A 21,480-nucleotide genomic window follows, 5' to 3' on the forward strand; every position below is an offset into this window, starting at 1 on the left:
GGAGCACCCGCCACTGACAACACTGGGGTTGTGCAAACAGATCAGCAAGGTTTGGACCAAACTGAACCGTGGCACAATGCCAGATGAGTGAAAAAAAGGTGGCAAACTGCCAGGACCTAGAGCTGAACGACTTTGAGCGATGTGCTTAAGTAGCAGCTGGAAATGGAACAGTAGCGTCCTAAACAGAACGCGGTCTTTCTGCTCGGGGCTTAGTCCTGGCCATGTTACTAGAGGTAGAGATGAAAGAACAAAGGAGGAGTTCTTCTCTCCCCCCTAACAGTTTCACAGCCTGAGATCGGGGCCAGATCATTCTCTGCGCCCCCCCCCCCCATCACTGTAGTCTTATGGGGAGTCCCCCGGCTTCCATCCGGAGAATGGCAAGTCCTCAGCCCAGCGATGACAATCAGATGATGTCTGCAGTGTAAAATCACCCCCAGAGTAGAGCTGGGCATGGACTGCAGCAGCTGGGAACGGCGGGGAGTAGGGAAGGAGGGGGAAGGGATGCAACCAGTGACCCTGAACCCCCCCCCCCGGGCTGGAAAACACGCTTGTGCTTTGGCTTTATTTTATTTTTTGTCAGTTGTGAAGGGTTTGAATTCAGGGCCTGGGTGCTGACACTGAGTTTTTGTGTTCAAGGCGAGCGCTCTGCCACTTGAGTCACAGTGCCACTTCCAGTTTTCTGGTGGCTCATTGGAGATCACAGTCTCATGGCTTTTCCTGGCCAGGCTGGCTTTGAACCACGACCCTCAAGATTTCAGCCTTCTAAGTAGCTAGGAATTCAAGTGTGAGCCAATGGCACCTAGCTGCTATGACATTTGGGTGACAGATGCTGACCAGACACGGGCTTAGCTCCCAGGAAGAGGGGCTGGCTGCGCTAGAAAGATGGCTGTGTGTCCAGCTGTCTGCCTGCACGGCTGGGCGGCCCATGCCTGCAGTGCTCAGTTGGCTGTTTGAGTTTTTCTTTCCCCTTCCTTCCTTCCTTCCTTCCTTCCTTCCTTCCTTCCTTCCTTCCTTCCTTCCTTCCTTCTTTCCTTCCTTTGTGACAGTACTGTGGCTTGAACTCAGGCCCTGGCACTGTCCTTTAGCCTTTTCACACAAGGCTAGAGCTCTACCATTTGACCCATACCTCCACTTTTGGCTTTTGGCTGGTTAATTGGAGATAACAGTCTCACTGTGCTGGCTGGCCTCAAAGCTGGATCCTCAGATCTCTGCCTCCTGAGTAGCTAGGATTACAGGTGTGAACCACTGGTGCCCAGAAAATTTTTTCTTTCTTTCTTTCTTTCTTTCTTTCTTTTCTTTCCTTCTTTCTTTCTTTCCTTCCTTCCTCCTTCCTTCCTTCCTTTCTTCTTTTTCTTTCTTTCTTTCTTTCTTTCTTTCTTTCTTTCTTTCTTTCTTTCTTTCTTTCTTGTGTGTGCTGTAAGTATGGCTTGAACTCAGCACCTTTGGGATTCTTTATTCTTCTTTCTCTGATACCTACTATGTGCCAGACGCTGTGCGAGCACCTAGGTCCAGCCGTGGACTGGACAAGCAAGACGCCCCACTTGTAGCTCTGTCCAGCAGGTGGGTGTTGGGACAGGACCCAGCAGAAACACTGGACAGAGCCCATGTGGTGAAGGCCGGTGGGGAAGTTTCGGAGGAAGAGGTCCGCCACGGTGAAGGGCACATTCAGAGAATCGTCTGAAGTATGGCCACGTGGGTGAGGCTTCCAGGAAGGGCCAGGCAGGCAGCGTGAGACCCAGCACCCCGCCCCGCCCCGCCACCCTGGGGGCAGGGGGACTCCACATGGCATGGCAGGGCCATGTGCCACGTAGATGTAACACACCGATCCAGGAACACCCGGACGCCACCTCATGTCCCCGCACACCGGGGGGTGTCCCCGGGCAGGCCCAGGACAGCGTGTCCTGCCCACAGGGATGGCTGGGCCAGCTGTGTGTGCCCTGGCTGCCCGCCTTCTCATCGATACTCCTGACCTGCCCAGGATGACAAGAGATCTTTGTCGTGGGGGCCTGGGAGAGAACCAGCCCAGGTGCGTGTGTGTGTGTGTGCGTGTGCAAACGGCCCTCTGTGCCCCCCACACACACACAGTCAAGGGTGGACAGGAGGCTGAGCGCGGTGCAGCGAGACTTCTCTTCTCATTTTCCTTGTTCTTTTTGGTGATGCTGGGGTTTGAACTCAGGGCCTCGGTGCGCTCTAGGCAAGCTCTACCCAGTCGAGCCTTGCCCCCAGCCTTTCTAAATTAGTTTTTCCAATGAGATCGTCTCGTGCTAATTTTTCCCAGCTGGCCTGGAACTTTGATCCTCAGCCCTTCCTCTGTCTTCCAAAAAGCTGGGATTGCAGGCCCTTGCCTCCACGCCCAGCCCTCAGTTTCTCTTTCTGTAAGATGGTGATTGTTACTGAGCCCTCTCCTGGTCCTTGGCCACTTGCTGAGGGAGGGCTCTGTGGCCGTTACCCATTCGGGTGGATCATTTTTATTTCTTTTTCTCTTTTTGAGACAGGGTCTGGCTGCCCTGGCAGCCTGGGACTCGCAGGCTGAGTTGCTTAAAGGTTTCTCAGGATCCCATGCTAGCCCAAGTCCTGGGGTAGCTGATGTTACCATGTGCAAATGAAGAAACTGAGGGTGGGAGGGAAGGGAGGGCAACGAGGCCACTGGGACCGGAGACCCAGCCCCAGAACGCAGAAGCTCCAGCGACCAGGAGGTGTGCTCTGGGCAGGGGCGTGGCCTTGTGGGCGTGGCCTCACGGGCGCCCTGGGACCCCATTGGCTGCCTGGAGGTGCTGGGGGAATAAAGCCTGAGCAGAGTGCACACCGGGGGTCCAGTTCTGCAGTCTGTGCTGCCCCTCGGCTTGGACCACCGACCACCGATCCAATCCCGCAGCTCCTTACCGCCTCTGCCGGGTAAGTGGCCCCGTTCTCAGCTAACACCCCCCCCCCGGGCCTGACTGGCTGGGGAATCCCAGTGGGGACTGTCAGGGAAGAGGGGGGCAAGTAAGGGACAGGGGGCGGATAGATCTCTGCAGCCAGGGGCTCCAGGCCTTGGTGTCCCTTTCTGTACAGTGGGACAATCTCAGAGTCCACCCCTCGCCCCCATCCCTCCCTACCCCCCTGTACCTTCCCACCCTCCCTCACCCCCACTCGGATGGGGGAAATGAGCCGTAAGAGGTGACAGTCACTGAGTGTTCCCAGTCCCCAAGCCACTTCCCTCCCTCCGGCAGGTGGGATGGGTTTCAGGTCTCTGAACCCCTTTCTCTGAGAGCCCAGCCCAGGAGAGGGTTGCTGGGGCTCCCCAAATCTGCCTGACAAGGGGTCCTTGTGGTGAGATCCGCAGGCTTTCCATGCCCAGGGGTCATGACTGGGTGCCGCGGCTGGGTCATAACCATAGGAACTGAAAGTTATCGTCAGAAGATTTGGGGGTGCACTCTTGTTTTGTTTTTATTTTGTGCTAGTCCTGAGGTTTGCATTCAGGTCCTGGGCACTGTCCCTGAGCTCTTTTGCTCAAGGCTAGTGCTCTTCCACGTGAGCCACAGCGCCACTTCTGACTTTCTGGTGGTTAATTAGAGATAAGAATCTCAGACTTTCCTACCCTGGCTGGCTTCAAACTTCCATCCTCATATCTCAGCCTCTTGAGTAGCTAGGATTACAGGTGTGAGCACTAGTGCCTGGCTAGGAGCACCTGTTGTGAAGTGCCCACCATATCTGACATTCAAGACATCTACCTGAGAGGAGGTGACCGGCCTGGGATCTGCATTAATCTGGGTGGTCGTGGGGTGGTCAGAGAGGGATGTGCTGAGGTAGGTGAGGTGCCCCTCCCCACTCCCCGCACTTTCCTTATAACTGAGAACTCTAGCCAGCTGTCTGCAGTCTATCCTTGAGCCAGGAGTGCCAAGTCCGGGGGTCTGGACTCAATGGTGACATTAAAAATGGAGGTGCTTGCCAGGCACCAGTGTCTCACGCCTGTCATCCTCGCTACTCAGGAGGCTGAGATCTGAGGATTGAGGTTCAAAGCCAGCCCAGGCAGGAAAGTCCGTGAGACTCTTATCTCCAGTAAACCACCAGAAAACCAGAAGTGATGCTGTGGCTCAAGTGGTAGAGCACTCGTCTTGAGCTGAAGAGCTCAGGGACAGCGCCTAAGCCCAGAGTTCAAGACCCACAACCGACCAAAAGAAAAAAAAAAAAATGGAGATGTTGGCTTGGATTTATCTGGGCTGCAGGGGACACCAGACAAGCCCTCATCCAACCTTCTGCCCAAGCTGGGGGAGAATCAGATCTCCCCTGTAAATCCTAGCGAGACCAAAAGATTCAACCTGCAGGTGAGGCCACAGAGCCTGAGAGAGCTTGTGCTCTGAGCTCACCACCTGAGCTCCCCCAGCAGCCCAAACCACACCCCATTTTCCAGACTGGGGAAGCAGAGGAGGAGGACAGATTTCCTGCTCATGGCCCAAGATGAGCTCATGGCTGGGGCTGAGGTTGACAGTCTTGGGTCACAGTATCACCTCAGAGCTTTTCTCACCGCCTCCTCCTCTGCCCCCCCTGCCCCCCCAACCTCAGGGCAACCGCCAGCACCCGGCCAGCTCTCGGGACCCTCCGCAATGGCCTCGGCAGAGCCCCTGCACGTGAAGAGCCCCGTCCGCGACAGCATGACCCTGACCAAGGTGGCCGGCACCAGTGTCTACCTCAAGATGGACAGCTCCCAGCCCTCCGGCTCCTTCAAGATCCGCGGCATCGGGCACTTCTGCAAGACGGTACAGGCCGGGGGGGTGGAAAGGGGGGTGTGGGGGGGAGAGCCCTCCTTCCTCCTGAGGACCAGGGTCTGGACCCCATGATTCGGGAGCTGGGGAGATGGCCCACACCTGCTTTCCCATACCTGGCAGACTCCCAAACAGATGCAAAGGGGCGCTAGGTGGGCTGGCCCCCCTGCCCTGGGGGTGAAGGCCGCGCCCAGCGGCCCTCACCTCCGCTCTTGTCTCCACAGTGGGCTGCGCGGGGCTGTGAGCACTTCGTCTGCTCCTCGGGTAAGCCAGCAGCTTCCTGTGTCCTCGCTGCGTGTCCTCGGGCCACCGCACCACCTCTCTGCGCCCTCACCTGCGCTGTTTGTTACACACCTGTGCCCGCAGTCTCCACTCTGAATTCTAGGAGGAGGCCCGCGGTCATGGGGGAGGAAGGGGAGACCAGAGCTCTTAGTGCAGGGGTGACCTGGCCAGGTCACTCACACTGAGGCATTGCCACCACCCCCCACGCACAGCGGGCAACGCAGGCATGGCGGCCGCCTATGCCGCCAGGAAACTGGGCATCCCCGCCACCATCGTTGTGCCCAACACCACGCCCGAGCTCACCGTGGAGCGGCTCAAGAGCGAAGGAGCTGTGGTCGAGGTGGTGGGAGAAGTAAGTGCCAACCAAGATCCTACCTCTCCGGCCCCACCCACCACCCAGCCACACCCACCCCTGTCCTCCCAGGACACCTGGGGAGGGACAGGATCCCACCTCTGGCCCCGCCCATCCTGGCCTTGCCCACATCCCAAGCCCCACCCATATCCCAGCCATGTCCCCTATCTCCGTCCTATGGCCCCACAGACGCTGGTGGAGGCCTTCGAGCTGGCCAAGGCCCTGGTGAAGAACAACCCCGGCTGGGTGTACGTGCACCCGTTCGATGACCCCCTTATCTGGTGAGTGGGTCTCTGGGTCCCCTGGTGTGGGTGGTGGGCGTCTGTCACACATAGCTCCACAGAGATGGGGACTCCAATGCAGCCCCCCCCCCAGGAGCAAGGACCAGAGAGGAAGGAAGCAGCTCATCTGGGGATGACTCAGTGACACGGGCAGGAAGTGGGTGGAAGGGGCTCTGGTGGGCAGGGAGCCTTCCCTGGCCGCTGGGGCTTCGTCCTTGGGTGCCCCGTGGGTCCTCCACACGCGGAGGAGCCGTGGGGGTGTTTAGCCAAAGTCTCCCTTACCCACCGGCTCAGGGGCGTCACCTCCTGGCGGCATCACCTCCTGGCACCGCCGGAGGCCACATTGTAAGGCAGCTGCAGAGGCCAGACAGGCTGACAGCCGGGGCTGGGGGCAGGCAGGGGTGCCCCAGACCCATCAGATGAGGGCAGGTGCAACCCAACCTGTCATCCCAGTGGGGGACCCCTGCCTGGCGTCCCCAGAGAGCTCAGCCCTGACCTGTCCCCCACTTCTCCTGACCTCACCCCCCAGGGAAGGCCACATGTCCATCGTCAAGGAGCTGAAAGAGGCGCTGAGCACAAAGCCAGGGGCCATCGTACTGTCGGTGGGCGGCGGGGGGCTGCTGTGCGGAGTGGTCCAGGGACTGCAGGAGGTGGGCTGGGGGGACGTACCCATCATCGCCATGGAAACCATCGGTGCCCACAGCTTCCACGCGGCCACAAGGGAAGGCAAGCTGGTCTCCCTGCCCAGGATCACCAGGTGAGCAGCCGGGGAGTCTCCCACGCCCCCTAGCCCTGTTTTACAGGCGAGGAAACTAAAGCTGTGGGTGATTGTGCATAGGCTGGCTGGGACTGCATGCCAACAATGTCCCATTTCCTAGGGTAAAAATGTTAATATTAACGAGTGGATGTGTGTGTGTGTGTGTGTGTGTGTGTGTGTGTGTGTGTGTGTGTGTGTGTGTGTGTGTGTCCTAGGGCTTGAACTCAGGATCCGTCCCTTAGCTTTTTGTCTCAATGCTGGCGCTCTACCACTTGAGTCATAGCTCCACTTCCGGCTTTTTGATGGTTAATTGGAGATAAGAGTCTCACAGCTTTTCTGCCTGGGCTGTCTTTAAACCATGATGATCAGATCTCGGTCTCTTGAGTATTTAGGATTAGGGGTGCGAACCAGAGATACCGGGCTACATTAATCATTTCTAGAAATCAAGGTTTACACACAGCATTAATCTGCCAGTCATTTATTGAGTCCCTGACTTGTGCAAGACACTGGCTGATCTCAGAGAGAGATGACAAATATCCGTACCTCTTGCTCTCAGGACATTCATATTCCAGCACCCAATCTTTGTCCCGCTGCACTTAGCTTTGGGGGTGCATGCAGTACAGCAACAGTGGCTTAACATAGAGCTTTATTTTTCTCTGCTATGAGAATCTGAAGGGCGCCATGTCGTGGGCAAGTCCACATCAGAGACCAGGTTCCTGGAGTTTCTTGCCCCACTATGCTAAGTCCAAAATGGCTGCCTACGTGCCAGCTAGCACGGCCACCCTCCATCTGGCAGGAAAGAGGAAGCAAAGGCAAATGGCTGTGCCCAGCCTTTAAAGACAAAGTACAGCTGGCTTTTTGACTGTAACAGGGTTCCATCCCAGGAAACATCATCAGGTGAAAACACCCTAAGTCAAAAAAAAAAATCAAATGCACCTCACTCACCATATTCTTCTACTACGGAGTTGTCCCCAACCCCTGCCCACAAAGGGAGTCAGCATTGTACCCTAAATCGGTCGCCTGGAGCGAGTCCCAAGTTCCAAATCCAAAGCACACTCTCCCTTCCATATGATCATAGTGTTGAAAACTGGCTGAACTGTACTTCCTCTCATTGGACAGAACTTGTCACGTGATCACACCTAGCTGCAAGGGAATCTGGGAAAGTGTCTTGATGCCAGGTCTCCATGGGTGCAGTTAGAATACCTACAGTAGACAAGAGTTCTCTGCCCCAGACAGGAATCCTCTGGATTTCTGAGTCTGGCCGTTGCTGTTCTGGCCTCTGTTCCCTGCCGGGACAGAAGTGGTCATTGTGGAGATCCCCCCCCCATTACCCTCCCCCCCCCCCCGCCTCAGTTTCCTTATACAAAACTCAGGCAATTAGTATCAGCAAAAGCTGCCATGCATTACGTCATGCATGGTGCTTGTTTTGGTGGGGGCGGGGGTAGGGGTGGGGGACCGTGGCACTATGGGGTCACACCTAGGAGGTGGCTGCAATCCTGAGCCTGGAAGCCCAGGCAGAGAGGGGCAGGCTCCTGGGCTCCCCACGCCCCCGAGCTGCAGGGGCTGTCTCTTACATGCACCTGTTTCTCTCCTCCTTGTCCCCATCTCTGCCTCCTTCCTCTCTCGCCTGCCCCTCCCCCATTCCCTCCGCATCCCCACCTCTCCCAGTGTCGCCAAGGCTCTGGGTGTGGCAACTGTAGGGGCACAGGCCCTGAAGGTGTTTCAGGAACACCCCATTTTCTCTGAGGTTGTCTCGGACCAGGAGGCTGTGGCTGCCATTGAGAAGTTTGTGGGTATGTGCCAAGGGACCTGCTCACCCCAATTTTACCTCCTATCTCTGTCTAGAATGTGGCCTTTCTCATAGTAGACAAAGTTTAAAACACACACACACACACAGAAATGTAAGTTTGGTAACCATAAAAATAGGGAATAGTAACTAAATGTTTCAAATGTTGATTCTGAGCTTCCTAGTAGCCATGGTAAAAGAGGAAAGGATGGGCTCAGAGTTGGATTTGCAGGAGGGTCAATAACTGAACTCGCTCTAGGTTCAGCCTAGGACAGGGACTGGAGGCGAGAGGGTGGAGCACTATGCTGCTGCCACTTAATTCTCCTGAACTTGTAGGCAATTTGGCTACTCAGCTGTGCTGCTCAGTGCTTCAGCAATGACCACCATTTCACATCTGTGAATGCTCAGGACCAAACCTAGACCCTGCCTCAGGCTCGGAGGGCCCTACCTACCCGGTGTGATCATGAGAGTTTGGGCCAAGACTTGAGTCTGTGGCCAGAGCTGAGCTGACTGGTTCATGTTCCCCAAGCTCTGCAAGTGGCCTGTTCTGATTGGCCCATGACCCCCAAGCTCCACAAATGGCCTTGCAGTTCCTCACACCCACCTGACTACACCCTTTCCCCCCCCTGCAGACGATGAGAAGACCCTGGTGGAGCCCGCCTGTGGGGCTGCCCTGGCTGCCATCTACAGCCAGGTGGTGAAGAAGCTCCAGAGGGAGGGGAAGCTGCCGGTGCCCCTGTCCTCCCTGGTGGTCATTGTCTGCGGGGGCAGCAACATCAGCCTGGCCCAGCTGCAGGCCCTCAAGGCACAGCTGGACATGAAGAACGGGCTGCCGGAGTGAGGCCCGGCCGCGCCTGGGATGGGTTTACACCTGCACCTTGCCGTGAATACTCCTGGATTGTGAGCAGAGTTGGGCTGGCCAGTCAGCAGCCCCCCGAGGTGCTGAACTGAGCCTCTGGAACAAGGGACCGCTCTCAGCCACCCGAGGGTGGCGGCTGCCTGGAGCAGCGCCCCGGGTCCGTGGCAGGGTCCCAGATCTCAGCAGGAGGGACTCGGCACCCAGGCTTCCCCCCAAGCCGAACCCGAGAGCACTGCACAGACTCACATCAGGACGCCCTCCCCCCGAGCACAGCTCAGCTCAACCAGTTTTCTAATGTGCACTTTTTCATTGAAAAGGATAAATACATATTTATAAAACAATAACAAAAAATCTTGGCTAGGTGGCTCACACCTGTCATCCTACTCAGGAGGCTGAGATGTGAGGATCCCAGCTTGCAGCCAGGCTGGGCGGTCCATGAGACTCCTCGCCAATTAATCAGCAAAAAGCTGGGCTAGAAGGATATGGCTCCAGTGGTAGAGCACCAGCTGTGACCAAGAAAGCTGGGCCAGTTTCGGGCCCTGAGTTCAAGCCACACACACACATCATGGCAGCCAACAAGAAGCAGGTCAGGTGCCTGGTAACCACAGGCCTCTTGGGACAGGGAAGCAGGGCCGGGCCTGTACTGGGGGCCTGACGGGGGCTGGCTAGCAGTAGGTGGCGCGTGCACAGAGCTCCCGGCTCCCTCACCGCACCCTGGGGTGGCTGTGATCATCGCAGCCCCACTTTGCAGATGAGGCCACCAAGGCTCTAAGGTTTCTACACCTAGTGAGAGACAGAGGCCGGACTCGAAGCCATGTCCGTGGATCCAGGGAGGGCTGTGTGCTTTCCACCCCCAACACAGACAGCATGAAGGTCTCAGCTGTCAGGCAGGCTGTGCGGGAGGCCATTGGGACGGGGCTGCTCTGGGATGGTCTACAGCCTACACAGAAGGGCCTTAGAGGGCCGGGCGGTTACCAAGGCCCTAGTCAGAACCTCGTGCATGGCAGGTGCTCAATAAACACCTAGGAAGGAAGGAAGGATGAATGGATGGGTTACTGGGCAGATGGATGGGTGGGTGACTGCATGTGGACAGACATCTATGTCAGTGGGAGGTATAACTGAAGCCAGCCAAGAGACGGGCCCGCCCCTTCCCTCACCCCAAGAAGCACGGCGCAGCCACAGCCTGTCATGTTTAATGGCATCACGCACGGCCTGCCCTTCGGTGGCCGCAGCAGGGTGCTGTGGCTCTGCGCGGAGCCCAGGGGCAGGCCTAGGCAGGGGTGGGGCAGGCCAGAGCCTGGGCGCAGAGCCACCAGCCCCGCAGGGAGAAGACACTGAGAGTCCTCCAGCCACAGGTGGCCGGAAACTTTGGTTTGTGTGCGTGGTCAAGCTTCTATCCTCAGGAAGCTGCCCAGACAGAGGGACGAGGGACATGGGCAGGGCTGCTCCCCGAAGGGGGAGGCGCCAGCCTGGCCAGGACCAGCCAGAGACCACACCCAGGTCCCAGCAGGAAGCTCACTACCCCAGGAATCCCAAGCGAGGGAGAGGGGAGGAGGCCTGGGGGGAGGCCCAGTTTAGGACTGAGGAGGGAGCAGAGTATTAGGGCAGGCCCAGAGATGGCAGAGACATGGAGAAACGGGGGAGCGGGAGGGAGGGAGGGAGAGCGGCCGAGGGGGAGAGAGCCACGGAGGGAGGGAGCGAGCGAGACAGGCAGGGCGGGATGGCCGTGGCTGCCCTGCTTCAGGGGGACAGTGAGGTCAGGCCTGTGCCCCGCTGGGTTTGCATGTCACTCCGCGAGGAGACCACTGGATGCAGATGGCCCTGGATGCAGGAGACCCTGGCGACAAATCAGGGCCGCTCAGAGGGCGGGGCGGGTCTCCAGAACGGGTCCCACAGGACCTCCACGGGCAAGAACTTCCAGAGGTCCGGCTGGCCCATGTGCAGCACGTCTGGGAAGGGCGAGGAGCTCCACTGGAACGGGGGCACCTGGTCCCACGTGGGGCCGCTGACGGCCAGCAGCCCCAGGGCCTTGGCTAGTGACATGCTGGTGACCTGGGGGTGGGGGAGCAGAGGGCAGGTGGATGAGATCTGGGGGGGCCTGGCCCTCCTGACCCCTGACCTTGACCGAGGCCATGGCCCCCGTCCTGCCCGTGAACCCCACCCCCTGCAGCCCTCCCCACCCCAGGCCACCTTCGCATCGATGCCCCCGTGGGAGCGCTGCCGTAGCGCCTGGAACGGGTAGGACCCGTTGGCCGGGTTGAGGTCAGAGCGGGCGGAGATGGCGTTCTCCCCGTTGGGCTTGGGGTCGCAGGCCTCGCACAGCGACAGGGGGTCGTGGAGGAAGTTGTTGTACCTGGCGAGCGGAGGCACAGGAGCCTCAAGGCCACCGCCCCGGGGCTCCCCCGACCAGCCCATGCACCCCACCCGCCCCAGGAAGAGCAGGAGCGGGAGGCACCCGGCTCTGTCCCTCCACAACACTGCTGGGGACTCCGATGGCCCCGGCCACACAGCCACAGCCACGCCGGCCCTAGACGGATCCCTCCACCCCCCGGGAGACGGGGGCTCCCCGGCATGGCATGGCGGGGCGCGGCGCACCTCATCAGCCGGATCATGGAGTGCATGTCGCGCACCAGCGAGTGGTCCCGCTGGAAGATCTGGGCGCGGGGGCTCTTGTCGTAGGAGAACCAGTCCCCGTACTGGGCCACCAGCTCCCGCAGCCCGCTGGCGTTGAACACGGTCTCGGAGGACCTGCCAGCGGGACAGAGCTGGTCACCAGGACGCGGACCCAGGCCCTGGCCTGACGCCCAGGGGCGGTGACAGCACAGCTCACACCGGGACACGGGGCGGCGGGGATGGAGTCCACGGCTCTGGGGCCCACCCCACGCAGGCTCATCCCCAGCCTCCCACGATTGATTCCCTGCACCAGGCGGGAAGCAAGGGGCCCCGAGGCAGCCGCGCTGGAGAAGTGGCAGGCTGCCCCATCCACCCCCGCCGCGCTGCCCCGACCTCGGGGGCCGGAGCTGGGGCCACAGACTGGGCTTTGAGGCACAAGAGCAGAGGGACTCGCTGCCCGCCCCCCCCCCCCCCCCCCCGCAAAGCCTGGAAGCGGACCAGCTCCAGCACAGTGGGAGGCCTGCAGCTCAAGCCCAGTACCGGCAAAAGCAAACAAGTCACCCAGGGGAGAACCCTGCCCCCCCAGAAGCAAGGGCAGCTGGGAGGCAGGCGAGGGGGGAGGGCACGTACGGGATGTTGTAGCTGGCCCAGTAGGTGGCGTGGTAGAGCTCCTGGGTCTTGTCAGCTATTACCACCATGCCCCTGGGAGCAGAGGGTTCAGTGAGCACCTGCGGCCTGCGCCCTGCGCCCGCACAGGCCCGAGGCCCCGCCCCTGCCAGAAGGGGCGACTCTCCAGCCCTGGCTCATCCCCTCCCTGCCAGCCCCCCAGGAGGTCACTCACGGGATCTGTTCCAGGATGGTGAGCACCCTGCTCGTAACACTGGGCCCTCCAGGAAGGAACACATTGTAGTCCACGATCATCCACTGGTTATTATACCTGCGGTGAAGGCGGGGACTGAAGAGAGCCGGGCCGCTGCCCAGCCCCTGCCCCCGTGCCCACACAGCTGAGTCCCGGGCAGGGATGGCCTAGGAATGCCCGCCACCACCCTGACAACACATGGCCCGGCTGGGTGCCCGCGCTGCTGGCCCAGAAGGGCATTCCGTGGCTCCCCAGCATGTGTGGGCCTCTCTGGGCCCTCTGAGACCCAGGGTCACAAGCCTGCCCCCTCCTCCTCCTCCTCTTCCTCTCCTTCCTTCTCCTCCTCTCCCCTCCTCCTCCTGCCAAACCTGATCTTCCCACCCAACCTTCAAACAGAAAGGGCGAGTCCTTTCCTCCTGGGCCTCCTGGTGCCTGAGGGCTGAGGACTCTGTCCCAGGCCAGAGCCCACTCACGTGCCACTGTTGAACCTCTTGAAGGTGTCTGTCCAGGAGTCCCCATCCACAGCCAGGCGGTTGGCCACGATGTTCCGCACCCACTCCAGCACGCAGCCCTCGGGCTGCACGTACTTCCACAGGGCGGGGTTCTTGTTGCCGATAGTGGTCTCCAGTGTGACCTGGGTGGGGGAGGGCGTTTAGGGACACTGCACAGCCCAGGCAGGTGGCCTGCCACCACGTGGCCGTGCTGAAACTGAGTGAGGAGTGGTTTGTTACACCCTCCTGTTCAGTGCCCAGCACTGGTGGCTCCTGCCTGTAATCCCAGCTACTCAGGAGCCTGAGATCTGAGGATCACAGTGTGAAGCCAGCTGGGGTTGACAAATCTGAGAGACTCCTATCTCCAATTAACTAGCAAAAGCCAAAACTGGAGGTGTGATTCAAGTGGTAGAGGGCCAGCCTTGAGCAAAAGAGCGAAGGGACAGCACCCAGGCCTCGCCCTGGGACAAAAACAGGGGGCGGGGGAGTGTCCTGCTGAGAACCTGTAACATCAGGCGGCACACGTCTAGGCACACGTCTAGACTTCCTGGGGTACAGACCGCTCATCAAGGGAATGATGCCACTGTCTTTCTGGCTGTCCCCACAACCAGCTTCTGGTCAGCTCTGCCAGGCATCTGAACAGCCTTGGGGGGCAGGGGACCTCCAAGACCCCCTCCCCCAAACCACCTGCTTTGTAGCTGACCAAAAAACGGGAGGGGAGGCCCTGCAGGAGGAGAGTCCCCTGAGGCCCCGTGTTCCCAGGGGGCTGAAGCCCCCCCTGCGGCTGCCACACTCCCCAGCAAGCCCCCACCCCCATGCCCAGCCTTGGAGAAAAGCAACAGAAAAGACAGAGCAGCGGCCCTCCATCAGTACACCCCACCCCCACCCTGTGCAGAGGGCACTTTGAGAGGAGAGCCGGGTCTCCAGCAGGGCTGGGGGGGGGGTGGTGCCCTGGGATCGCGGGACGCTGGCCTCCTTTGAGGGTGCCAAACAAGCCTGGAGACCCGCCAGGTGATGGGGGAGGGGCGGGGGAACAGCCCATTGTCAACAGGAGTGATCCACCCGGCCCAGGCTCAGAGCCCTGGACGCAGGCAGAACAAGGTCGAGGGCATGGGCAGGGAGGAGGGGGAGCCTCCCCAACACCCACGGGAGGTCACAGAAGTCAAGGGGACTCCCCCAAACCTGGATTAAGACACAGGGTCCCAGGCCACGTCAGCCCTCCCCCCCCCCCCACATAGTGTGTGATCTCTGCTGATCGAGCTCTTGTGGGGGTCTGGGCACCCCAGCCGGAAAGGAGCTCGGGCAGTTTGGCAGGCGGTGGCCATCTCCACCTCGATCCTGGACTGTGGCTCACGCTGGGGCAGGTCCCCGGGGAGGGGGCACAGGTGACTCACCAGCCCGCTGCCCAGAATGTAGAAGTCGTCACAGGAGAAGATGGTTCCCGGGTAGGACGAGAAGACCTGCTTGCTGCCGGGGATCAGGGGCTGGTCCTCTGGAGGGGGGGGCAGCGAGGGGCTGGTGAGCAGGTCTGCGGAGACCAAAGCACCCACACCCGGCCAGGCGAGGTCCCCAGGTGGGAAGCGAGCAGGCCCCGGAGGAAACCCCACTCCACCCCTTCTGTCCTTTAGAAGGGGGCGTGTGGCCGGGTGTGGCAACATACGCTAATCCCAGCACCCAGGAGGCTTAGGCAGGAGGATCCAAGTTCCAGGCCAGGGCAGACCTGCAGCTGCCCAGGACAGTGTCCACCAAGGAAGAAGCCAGGCCCACGTGAGCCGCTGGTGCCACACAGGGCCCCCACCAGGCCACGCCAGCCACACGAGCCAGGCCCTGGCCAGCAGGGTGGCTCACTGAGTCCGGCTTCCTGCGCTCTACCTCTCACGTGGGCTACTACACTTGGAGGCGTGCAGCGTGCCAGAGTCCAAATGTCTCTTACCATAGGACGCTGCCGGCTAAACCCCACCATGCTAGAAGCTTCCTGTGTGTGCCTTAACGCAGTGGGCAAAGCACTCTTCCCCGGAAGGGGCTGCTTTAGAGGCAGGGCCGGGCTGGGGCTGACCCCTGCCCCGGTCCTGCGGCAAGCGCAAGCGGGTACCCCTTGTCAAGTCGGGACACCCCCAGCAGGGCTCCGCAGCAGCACCCCGCCCCGCGGGGCCCGCCCACACTCCTGTGGGGTGCTCACACCTGCGGGGCCCTCCCGGAACTGCAGCCAGTACTTCTTGATGACCCGCAGCATGTTCTGGTAGGAGTTCCAGGTGTTGTGGGCCACCAGCAGGTCGCGGTGGCCGGGCAGCAGCTTGACCAGGGCGGAGCAGGAGCCCGAGCCCAGCACGGGCTTGCTGTTGCTCTTGTTCAGGGCGGGCTCCAGGTCTTCCAGGTCTCCCGAGAGCTGCAGCAGGCTGCGGGGCCAAATTCTGGGGTCACAGGCCTGCGGCCCCACACCCGCCGCAGCCCGAGGCTCGAGGGGCCGGCTGACCCACTGGGCTGGGGTGCAGGAAAGGGTGGAGCTGGCATGGGACGGGGTCTCACTGGGAGGTGCGGAGCCCTCCCCACCCTGTGCACGCTTGGGGGGCACTTACAGGAACCCCAAGGGTTTGATGGTGAACTTCTCCGTCGGGAAGGCCACACGGCCTTCGTAGCTGTCCTCCAGGCCTTTCAGCTGCAGGAGGGTGAGCCGCACCTAGGGGTGGGGTGGGGGTGAGGCCTCTCCCCAGGGCTGCCCCTCTCCCTCGAGGGAGGGGCTCCAGCCCGCGCTGGTCCTTGCACGCCAAGTACTCCCTTGCTTCCAGTGGACTACGTCCCCAGCTTGTGCCCACCCCAGTTACCCCCACTGAAGAGCCGAGGTCAAAAGCCACCTCCTCCAGGAAGCCCCCCATCCCGTGCTGGCCCACTGGTGACTACTGCCAGTCTGAGTTTGGTTCCTAGCTGTCCCTGCTCCCCGTGGGCACCCCGGAGCCACGATCGCCACACCTCTCACAGGCCTGGCCCGTGCCCAGGGGCGGGGGAGGGAGGGACACGTTGGTGGGGGCACAGGTGGATGGATGGACGGACAAGCGGATGTGTGAGTGGGTGAGGGCTGGAGGTGGAAGGGTGAGGTGCAGGGGGATGGGAGGTGTGAACAGCAGTGAGAATCGCGGATGTGTGAACAGGCATCTGTTTTGCAGAGCTAGACTGGCGGAGAGCTCCCAGGTAAGCCCCGGAGTGTCCCGGGGTGCTCACGGTAACTGACTTTTTCACTGAGGACGGAGACAGCAGCCCAAAGGCAAAGCCCCGGCACAGCCAGGGAAAGGGAAACACCTCCACTGGGCCCCAACTCTGTGTTTTCGTTTTGTCCCTTTCCTCTTCTCAAACTGTTTCCACCTGCACTTGATACACGCCACGTGGGAAGCAATCACCTTGCTATGCGAGAAAAATATGTGATGGGAGAGAGCAGAATGGGCCGGGGAGATGGGAAGAGGCTGGCACGGGGCATCCACACACCCCAGGGCGGACCAAGAGCGGGAGGCGGGCAGCTGGCCAGCGGGGAAGCCGGGCGCCCCAACGGCAGCAGTGCTCCCCACGAGAGGCCCACCTGGTGCCAGTAGGTGGAGTTCACCTGCTGCTCCATCTCCGCCTGCATCCATGCCAGATTGGCCTCCAGGAAGCTCTTGAGCTTCTCACAGTAGCCGACCTCATACTCGAACGGGCCGCAGTAGTTCACCACTGTGTTCATCCAGTGCATGTAGATGAGCTGGGGAGCGACAGATGATGGGGGGGGGGGTGGACCCTGAGGGCTCAGCCCGGCCAGAGCAGAGGCACCTGAGATCATGCCCATTCTCCCCTCCCACCGCCTCCTGCAGCTCCCAGCTCTTGCCCCTGCCAGGGCCCCACCGGCCAGGCCTAGACTGGACCTCACCTGCCTGGAGCTGTATGCACCAGCCAGGCCACCGGGGATGTTTTGTGCTCCCTGCTCTGCTCTGAGCACGGAGGTCAGGATAAGAAGACAACAAGACACATGCCAGGCTGTTGGCACTGCCTGCTAGTGCTGTGTTCAAGGCTGAGCCTGGGCTGACAAGTTCGGGCCTCACAGCTGTGCTGCTGTTGGCTCCCCTGCGCTGCTCTGATCTGGCTCCGTTCCGTCCCCAGAGGCTGCGGGCTCACCATCCGCCATGCCCATCCCCGGCCCAAGGCCACGAGTCTGCCTGACCTTGGATGAGAAGCGCCAGGTCGGCCAACTAAATAAAACCAAACTTTCCCTTTATTTTAGCACTGTGAGGCTGGCTGGCATGCCTACTTGCAGATAAGGAAACTGAGGCACAGGGGCCTTTCCCAAGGTCACCCAGGCCGTGAGTCACAAGGGCCAGGGTTGTACATTTGTGGCCAGCTGCTGGTGGCTCACGCCTGCCATCCAGCTACTCAGGAGGCTGCGATCTGAGGATAGAACACTAGCTTTGAGCAAAAAAAGAAAAGCTCAGAGACAGCACAAGGGCCCCAGGACAAGTACAAAAAGAAGTGTTAAACGTCTGTGGGCGGGAGGCGGGGGGCCGCTGGTGACGTGGTAGTGTCACGTGAGGACCTGGGGTGCTGGCTGCTGTATGGATGTACCCGTAGCATCATCTATGTCTGGAGCCGTCAGGACTGGACAGAGGGCCGGGGCTCCTTCTGCGCACGCACGCCCCAGACCCCGCAGCCCAGCAGGAGTGCAGCGGGGCCTTGGGCCCCGCCTCGGCTTACCTCCTCTGACACGGAAGCCTCCACCACGCCAGCTGCGTAGGCCTGCAGGCTGTCATTGTAGCTGCCATTGGTGCCCAGCTCCAGGAAGGCCCACCTGGACAGGAAGGGGACTCTTGGTCAGTGGCTCCTGACCAGACAGACATCTGCTCAAGGGTGCTGGGTTTTATTTGCCTTTTCTCCCCAGTCCTGGGACTTGAACTCAGGTCTTGTGTGCTGTCCCTGATCCTCTTTGTGCTCAATGCCAGCACTCTACCACTTGGGCCCCAGCGCCACTTCCTGATTTTTTTTTTTTTTCCTGAGTGGTTTTACTGGAGATAAGTCGTACAGACTTTCCTGGGCTGGCTTCACACCATGATCCTCAGATTTCAGCCTCCCAAGTAGCTAGGGTGACAGGTGTGAGCCACTGGCGCCCGCTGGTTCTATTGTTTTTTGAGACAGATTCTCTCCAGTAAACCACGCTGAATAAATAATGACCCCCCTGCCTCCCCACCCTGAGTGCTGAGATTACAGGAATGTACCTCCATGCCCTGCCTGGTTGCAGAGATGAAGCGCTGGGTGAAGGACACAGGGACTTTCATTAAACTAGGGCCAAACAACCCCCACATACCCACCAAGGTTGGATCAGCCTACAACCCCACAACCAGCCGACATTCTCTCCTCCTTTCGCTTGACACACCAGGAGGCTGTCTGGAGTCAGTGTGGAGCAGAGGCACTTGGCCCCCAGGCCCCGCCCTTCACCGTGCCACTCTGCAGCCTCCACCAATGGCCACAGAGCCTTCCCACCCCCTCATCTAGTCTCAGTCACACTGGCACCAAAGCCTGGGGAATGGAGCCCATTGGGAGGGAGGCCAGCATCGGGGCCCACAGTCATCTGATGGCAGAGCCAGCCATGCTTGCTGTGGCTGAGGACAGGTGTCAGTGACAAAGGTAGGAAGAGAGAAGCCATCGGGGGCCATAGAATAACGACGTCTGAAAGTAGTTCTCAAGATGGGCACTGGTGGCTCATGCCTGTCATCCTAGCTACTGAGGAAGCTGAGCTCCGAGGATCGCGGTTCAAAGCCAGCCCGGGCAGGAAAGTCCGTGAAACTCTTATCTCCAATGAAAACTGGAAATGGCGCTGTGGCCCAAATGGCAGAGCACTGCCTTGAGCTGAAGAGCTGAGGGGCAGTGCCCACACCCAGAGTTCAAGCCCGACAACCAACAAAAGTAGTAAGAATATCTCTTTCTCTCTCTCTCTCGCTCTCACATACACACACACACAACTGTACTTATACATGCATGTGCATGCATGTTTAGGTCTGCTCAGATACATACATATATTTCTCCTTTTTTTTGGGGGGGGGGGTCCGGTCGTGGGGCCTGAACTTCAGGCCTGGGCGCTGTCCCTCAGCTCTTCAGCTCAAGGCTAGCACTCTACTGCTTGAGCCACAGTGCCACTTCTGACTTTTTTCTTTCTGCTTATGTGGTGCTGAGGAATCGAACCCAGGGCTTCATGCATGCAAGGCAAGCGCTCTACCACTGAGCCACCTTCCCAGCCCCTCCATTTTTTTGGGGGGGGGTCCGGTCTTGAGGCCTGAACTCTGGGCCTGGGCGCTGTCCCTCAGCTCTTCAGCTCAAGGCTAGTGCTCTACCACTTGAGCCACAGCGCCACTTCCAGCCTTTTCTGCTTATGTGGTGCTAAGGAATCAAACCCAGGGCCTCATGCATGCAAGGCAAGCACTCTACCACTGAGCCAGCTTCCCAGCCCCCTATATATATATATATATATATATATATATATATATATATATACACACACACACACACACACACACACTCCTATGTGTGGTGGGCTACTACAGGTTTTTACTTCCCTGCTTATATACAGGAAGTTCTAGAAACCAGTTGTGGTGTCTCACACAGGTTTTTGCTTCCTATATCTCTTCCTACCTTTCTAAGTGGCTTGAGTTTGTCTGAAACTTTTTTAGTTCCACTGATTTTTTTCTAAGCAGCTGGTTTTGCTATGAGGAAGTGAGCAGGGCCAGGCACGGTGTGCACGTCTGGACCCCAGAGGGCCAAGGCAGGAAAATCTCAACTTTGAGGCCAGCCTGGGGTACCTCAGAGCAAGACTGTCTCAAAAGCCAACCAAGTACCAGACGCTCATGCCTGGAATCCTGCTACTCAAGAGGCTGAGATCTGGTTGCAGTTGGAAGCCAGCCCAGGCAGAAAGTCCACTGAGTGCAGGGAAGGTGGCTCAGTGGTAGAGCGCTCGCCTAGCATGCATGAAGCCCTGGGTTTGATTCCTCAGTACCACATACACAGAAAAACTCGAAAGTGGCACAGTGGCTCAAGTGGTAGAGCACTAGCCTTGAGCAAAAGCAGCTCAGGGATGGTGCCCAGGACCTGAGTTGAAGCCCCAGGACTGGTGATAGGGGAAGGGAAGGGAGGGGAAGGGAGGGGAAGGGAGGGGAAGGGAGGGGAAGGGAGGGGAAGGGAAAAGAAAGGAAGAGAAGGGAGGGGAGAGGAGGGGAGGAAGGGAGGGGAGGGAATAAAGTACATTGAGACTCATCTCCAATTAACTTGTGAGGCTCAGGTGTTAGAGCACCAGCCTTGGGTGAAAAACTCAAGTGAGAATGTGAGGCCCTGAGTTTGGGTCCCAGTACTGAAATCAATCAATCAATCAATCAATCTGGGCCTAGGATGGGGAGCGCACCCCCTAGACAAGCGAAGCGTGGGGTCGGGACGAGTTTTGCTCACAGTAATAGCCTCTTCCCAGCGATCAGGATCCTGGGCCCACCGCCTCTCGGGGCCTGGGGCGGGCGGGGCGGTGTGGGGCGGGCCTGCCCCGGGGCTCTGGGTGTCTAGGGAAACTTAGGGACCCTCAACTTTCCCACTGGCCTGAAACCAGTGCTGGGGCCCCGGCTTTGGGCGGGACGAGCTGGCCTGGGGGGCCGCGGGGGCAGGGCCGGCCTCGGGGGCGGGGGTCCCTGCGACGGCCCCTCCCAGCCGGGGACGCGGTCCGGACGCGGGGTGGCAGCCGGGGGAAACGGAGTCCCCGCGGGCCGGGGCGCCGTGCCCCGGCAGAGGCGGCCCCGGGGCGCCCTGCGGGCCGGCCCCGCGCGGGCCGGGCCAACCCTTACCCGGTCTCGCGGATGGCGTTGGTGAGGTTGGCCCAGGCCACGGCCCCGGGGTGGAGGCCGTCCACCAGGCGCAGCTGGCCCGACGCCGCGTCCACCAGCACCGAGCGGCTGCGGGAGACGGGCGGCTCGGGCTTGCGGCGCCCCCAGCGGTCCCCCGGGCTCGGGACGGCGCCCGCCGGGCCGCTCGGGGACAGCCCGACCAGCACGGCCAGCACCAGCGCCCGCGACAGCGACCCAGCCGGGCGGCCGCCGCGGGACCCGTACGGAGGGGCCGCCATGACCGCGCGGAGCCGCGCCGCAGCCTGGACCACGTGACCGCGCTCCGCCGGGGGCGGGGCCTGCCGCGGGGCGGGGCCTGCCGCGGGGCGGGGCCTGCGAGCTGGGCGGGGTCTGGCTGAGGGGCGGGGCCTTGCGCTGGGCGTGGCTTGGGGAGAGAGAATGAGTCTTTCCGGGGTGGGCGGGGCCTGGAGAGACCCAGGGGGCGGGCAGATCTTAAAGGGCCAGGCGTGCTCTTTCCCCTGCTTAAGCCTTGCACACTCTTCCGTGAAGCCTTTTTACTTGTTTGTTTATTTAGCCACTTCTGGGGTTTGAACTCAGGGCCTGAGCACTGTCCTGGAGCTTTTTCT

At 60.2% G+C, this 21,480-nt stretch overlaps 2 protein-coding genes across 2 annotated transcripts; one reads left to right on the forward strand and one right to left on the reverse strand.

The window, feature by feature from the left end:
* The first annotated feature begins 2,821 nt into the window (after positions 1 to 2,821).
* Positions 2,822 to 9,480, forward strand: Sds (serine dehydratase). Its single transcript, XM_070021429.1, has 8 exons — positions 2,822 to 2,895; positions 4,546 to 4,739; positions 4,970 to 5,009; positions 5,240 to 5,379; positions 5,569 to 5,660; positions 6,190 to 6,417; positions 8,086 to 8,210; positions 8,836 to 9,480. The coding sequence occupies exons 2-8, from the start codon at positions 4,587 to 4,589 to the stop codon at positions 9,042 to 9,044; spliced, it is 987 nt and encodes a 328-aa protein (XP_069877530.1). The 5' UTR covers positions 2,822 to 2,895; positions 4,546 to 4,586; the 3' UTR covers positions 9,045 to 9,480.
* Positions 9,481 to 10,239: 759 nt separating this feature from the next.
* Plbd2 (phospholipase B domain containing 2) lies at positions 10,240 to 21,159 on the reverse strand. Its single transcript, XM_070021428.1, has 12 exons — positions 20,855 to 21,159; positions 17,736 to 17,829; positions 16,594 to 16,752; positions 15,602 to 15,702; positions 15,207 to 15,421; positions 14,420 to 14,517; positions 13,008 to 13,168; positions 12,517 to 12,612; positions 12,306 to 12,377; positions 11,658 to 11,810; positions 11,253 to 11,415; positions 10,240 to 11,114 (listed from the first exon to the last, which is right to left on the reverse strand). Exons 1-12 carry the CDS (start codon positions 21,130 to 21,132, stop codon positions 10,911 to 10,913), a joined length of 1,794 nt encoding a protein of 597 aa, XP_069877529.1. The 5' UTR covers positions 21,133 to 21,159; the 3' UTR covers positions 10,240 to 10,910.
* Positions 21,160 to 21,480: the final 321 nt, after the last annotated feature.

This window comes from Dipodomys merriami, unplaced genomic scaffold (assembly GCF_024711535.1).
Source record: "Dipodomys merriami isolate MVZ:Mamm:240054 unplaced genomic scaffold, mDipMer1.0.p SCAF_142, whole genome shotgun sequence".
In the NCBI taxonomy this organism is placed as follows: domain Eukaryota; kingdom Metazoa; phylum Chordata; class Mammalia; order Rodentia; family Heteromyidae; genus Dipodomys; species Dipodomys merriami.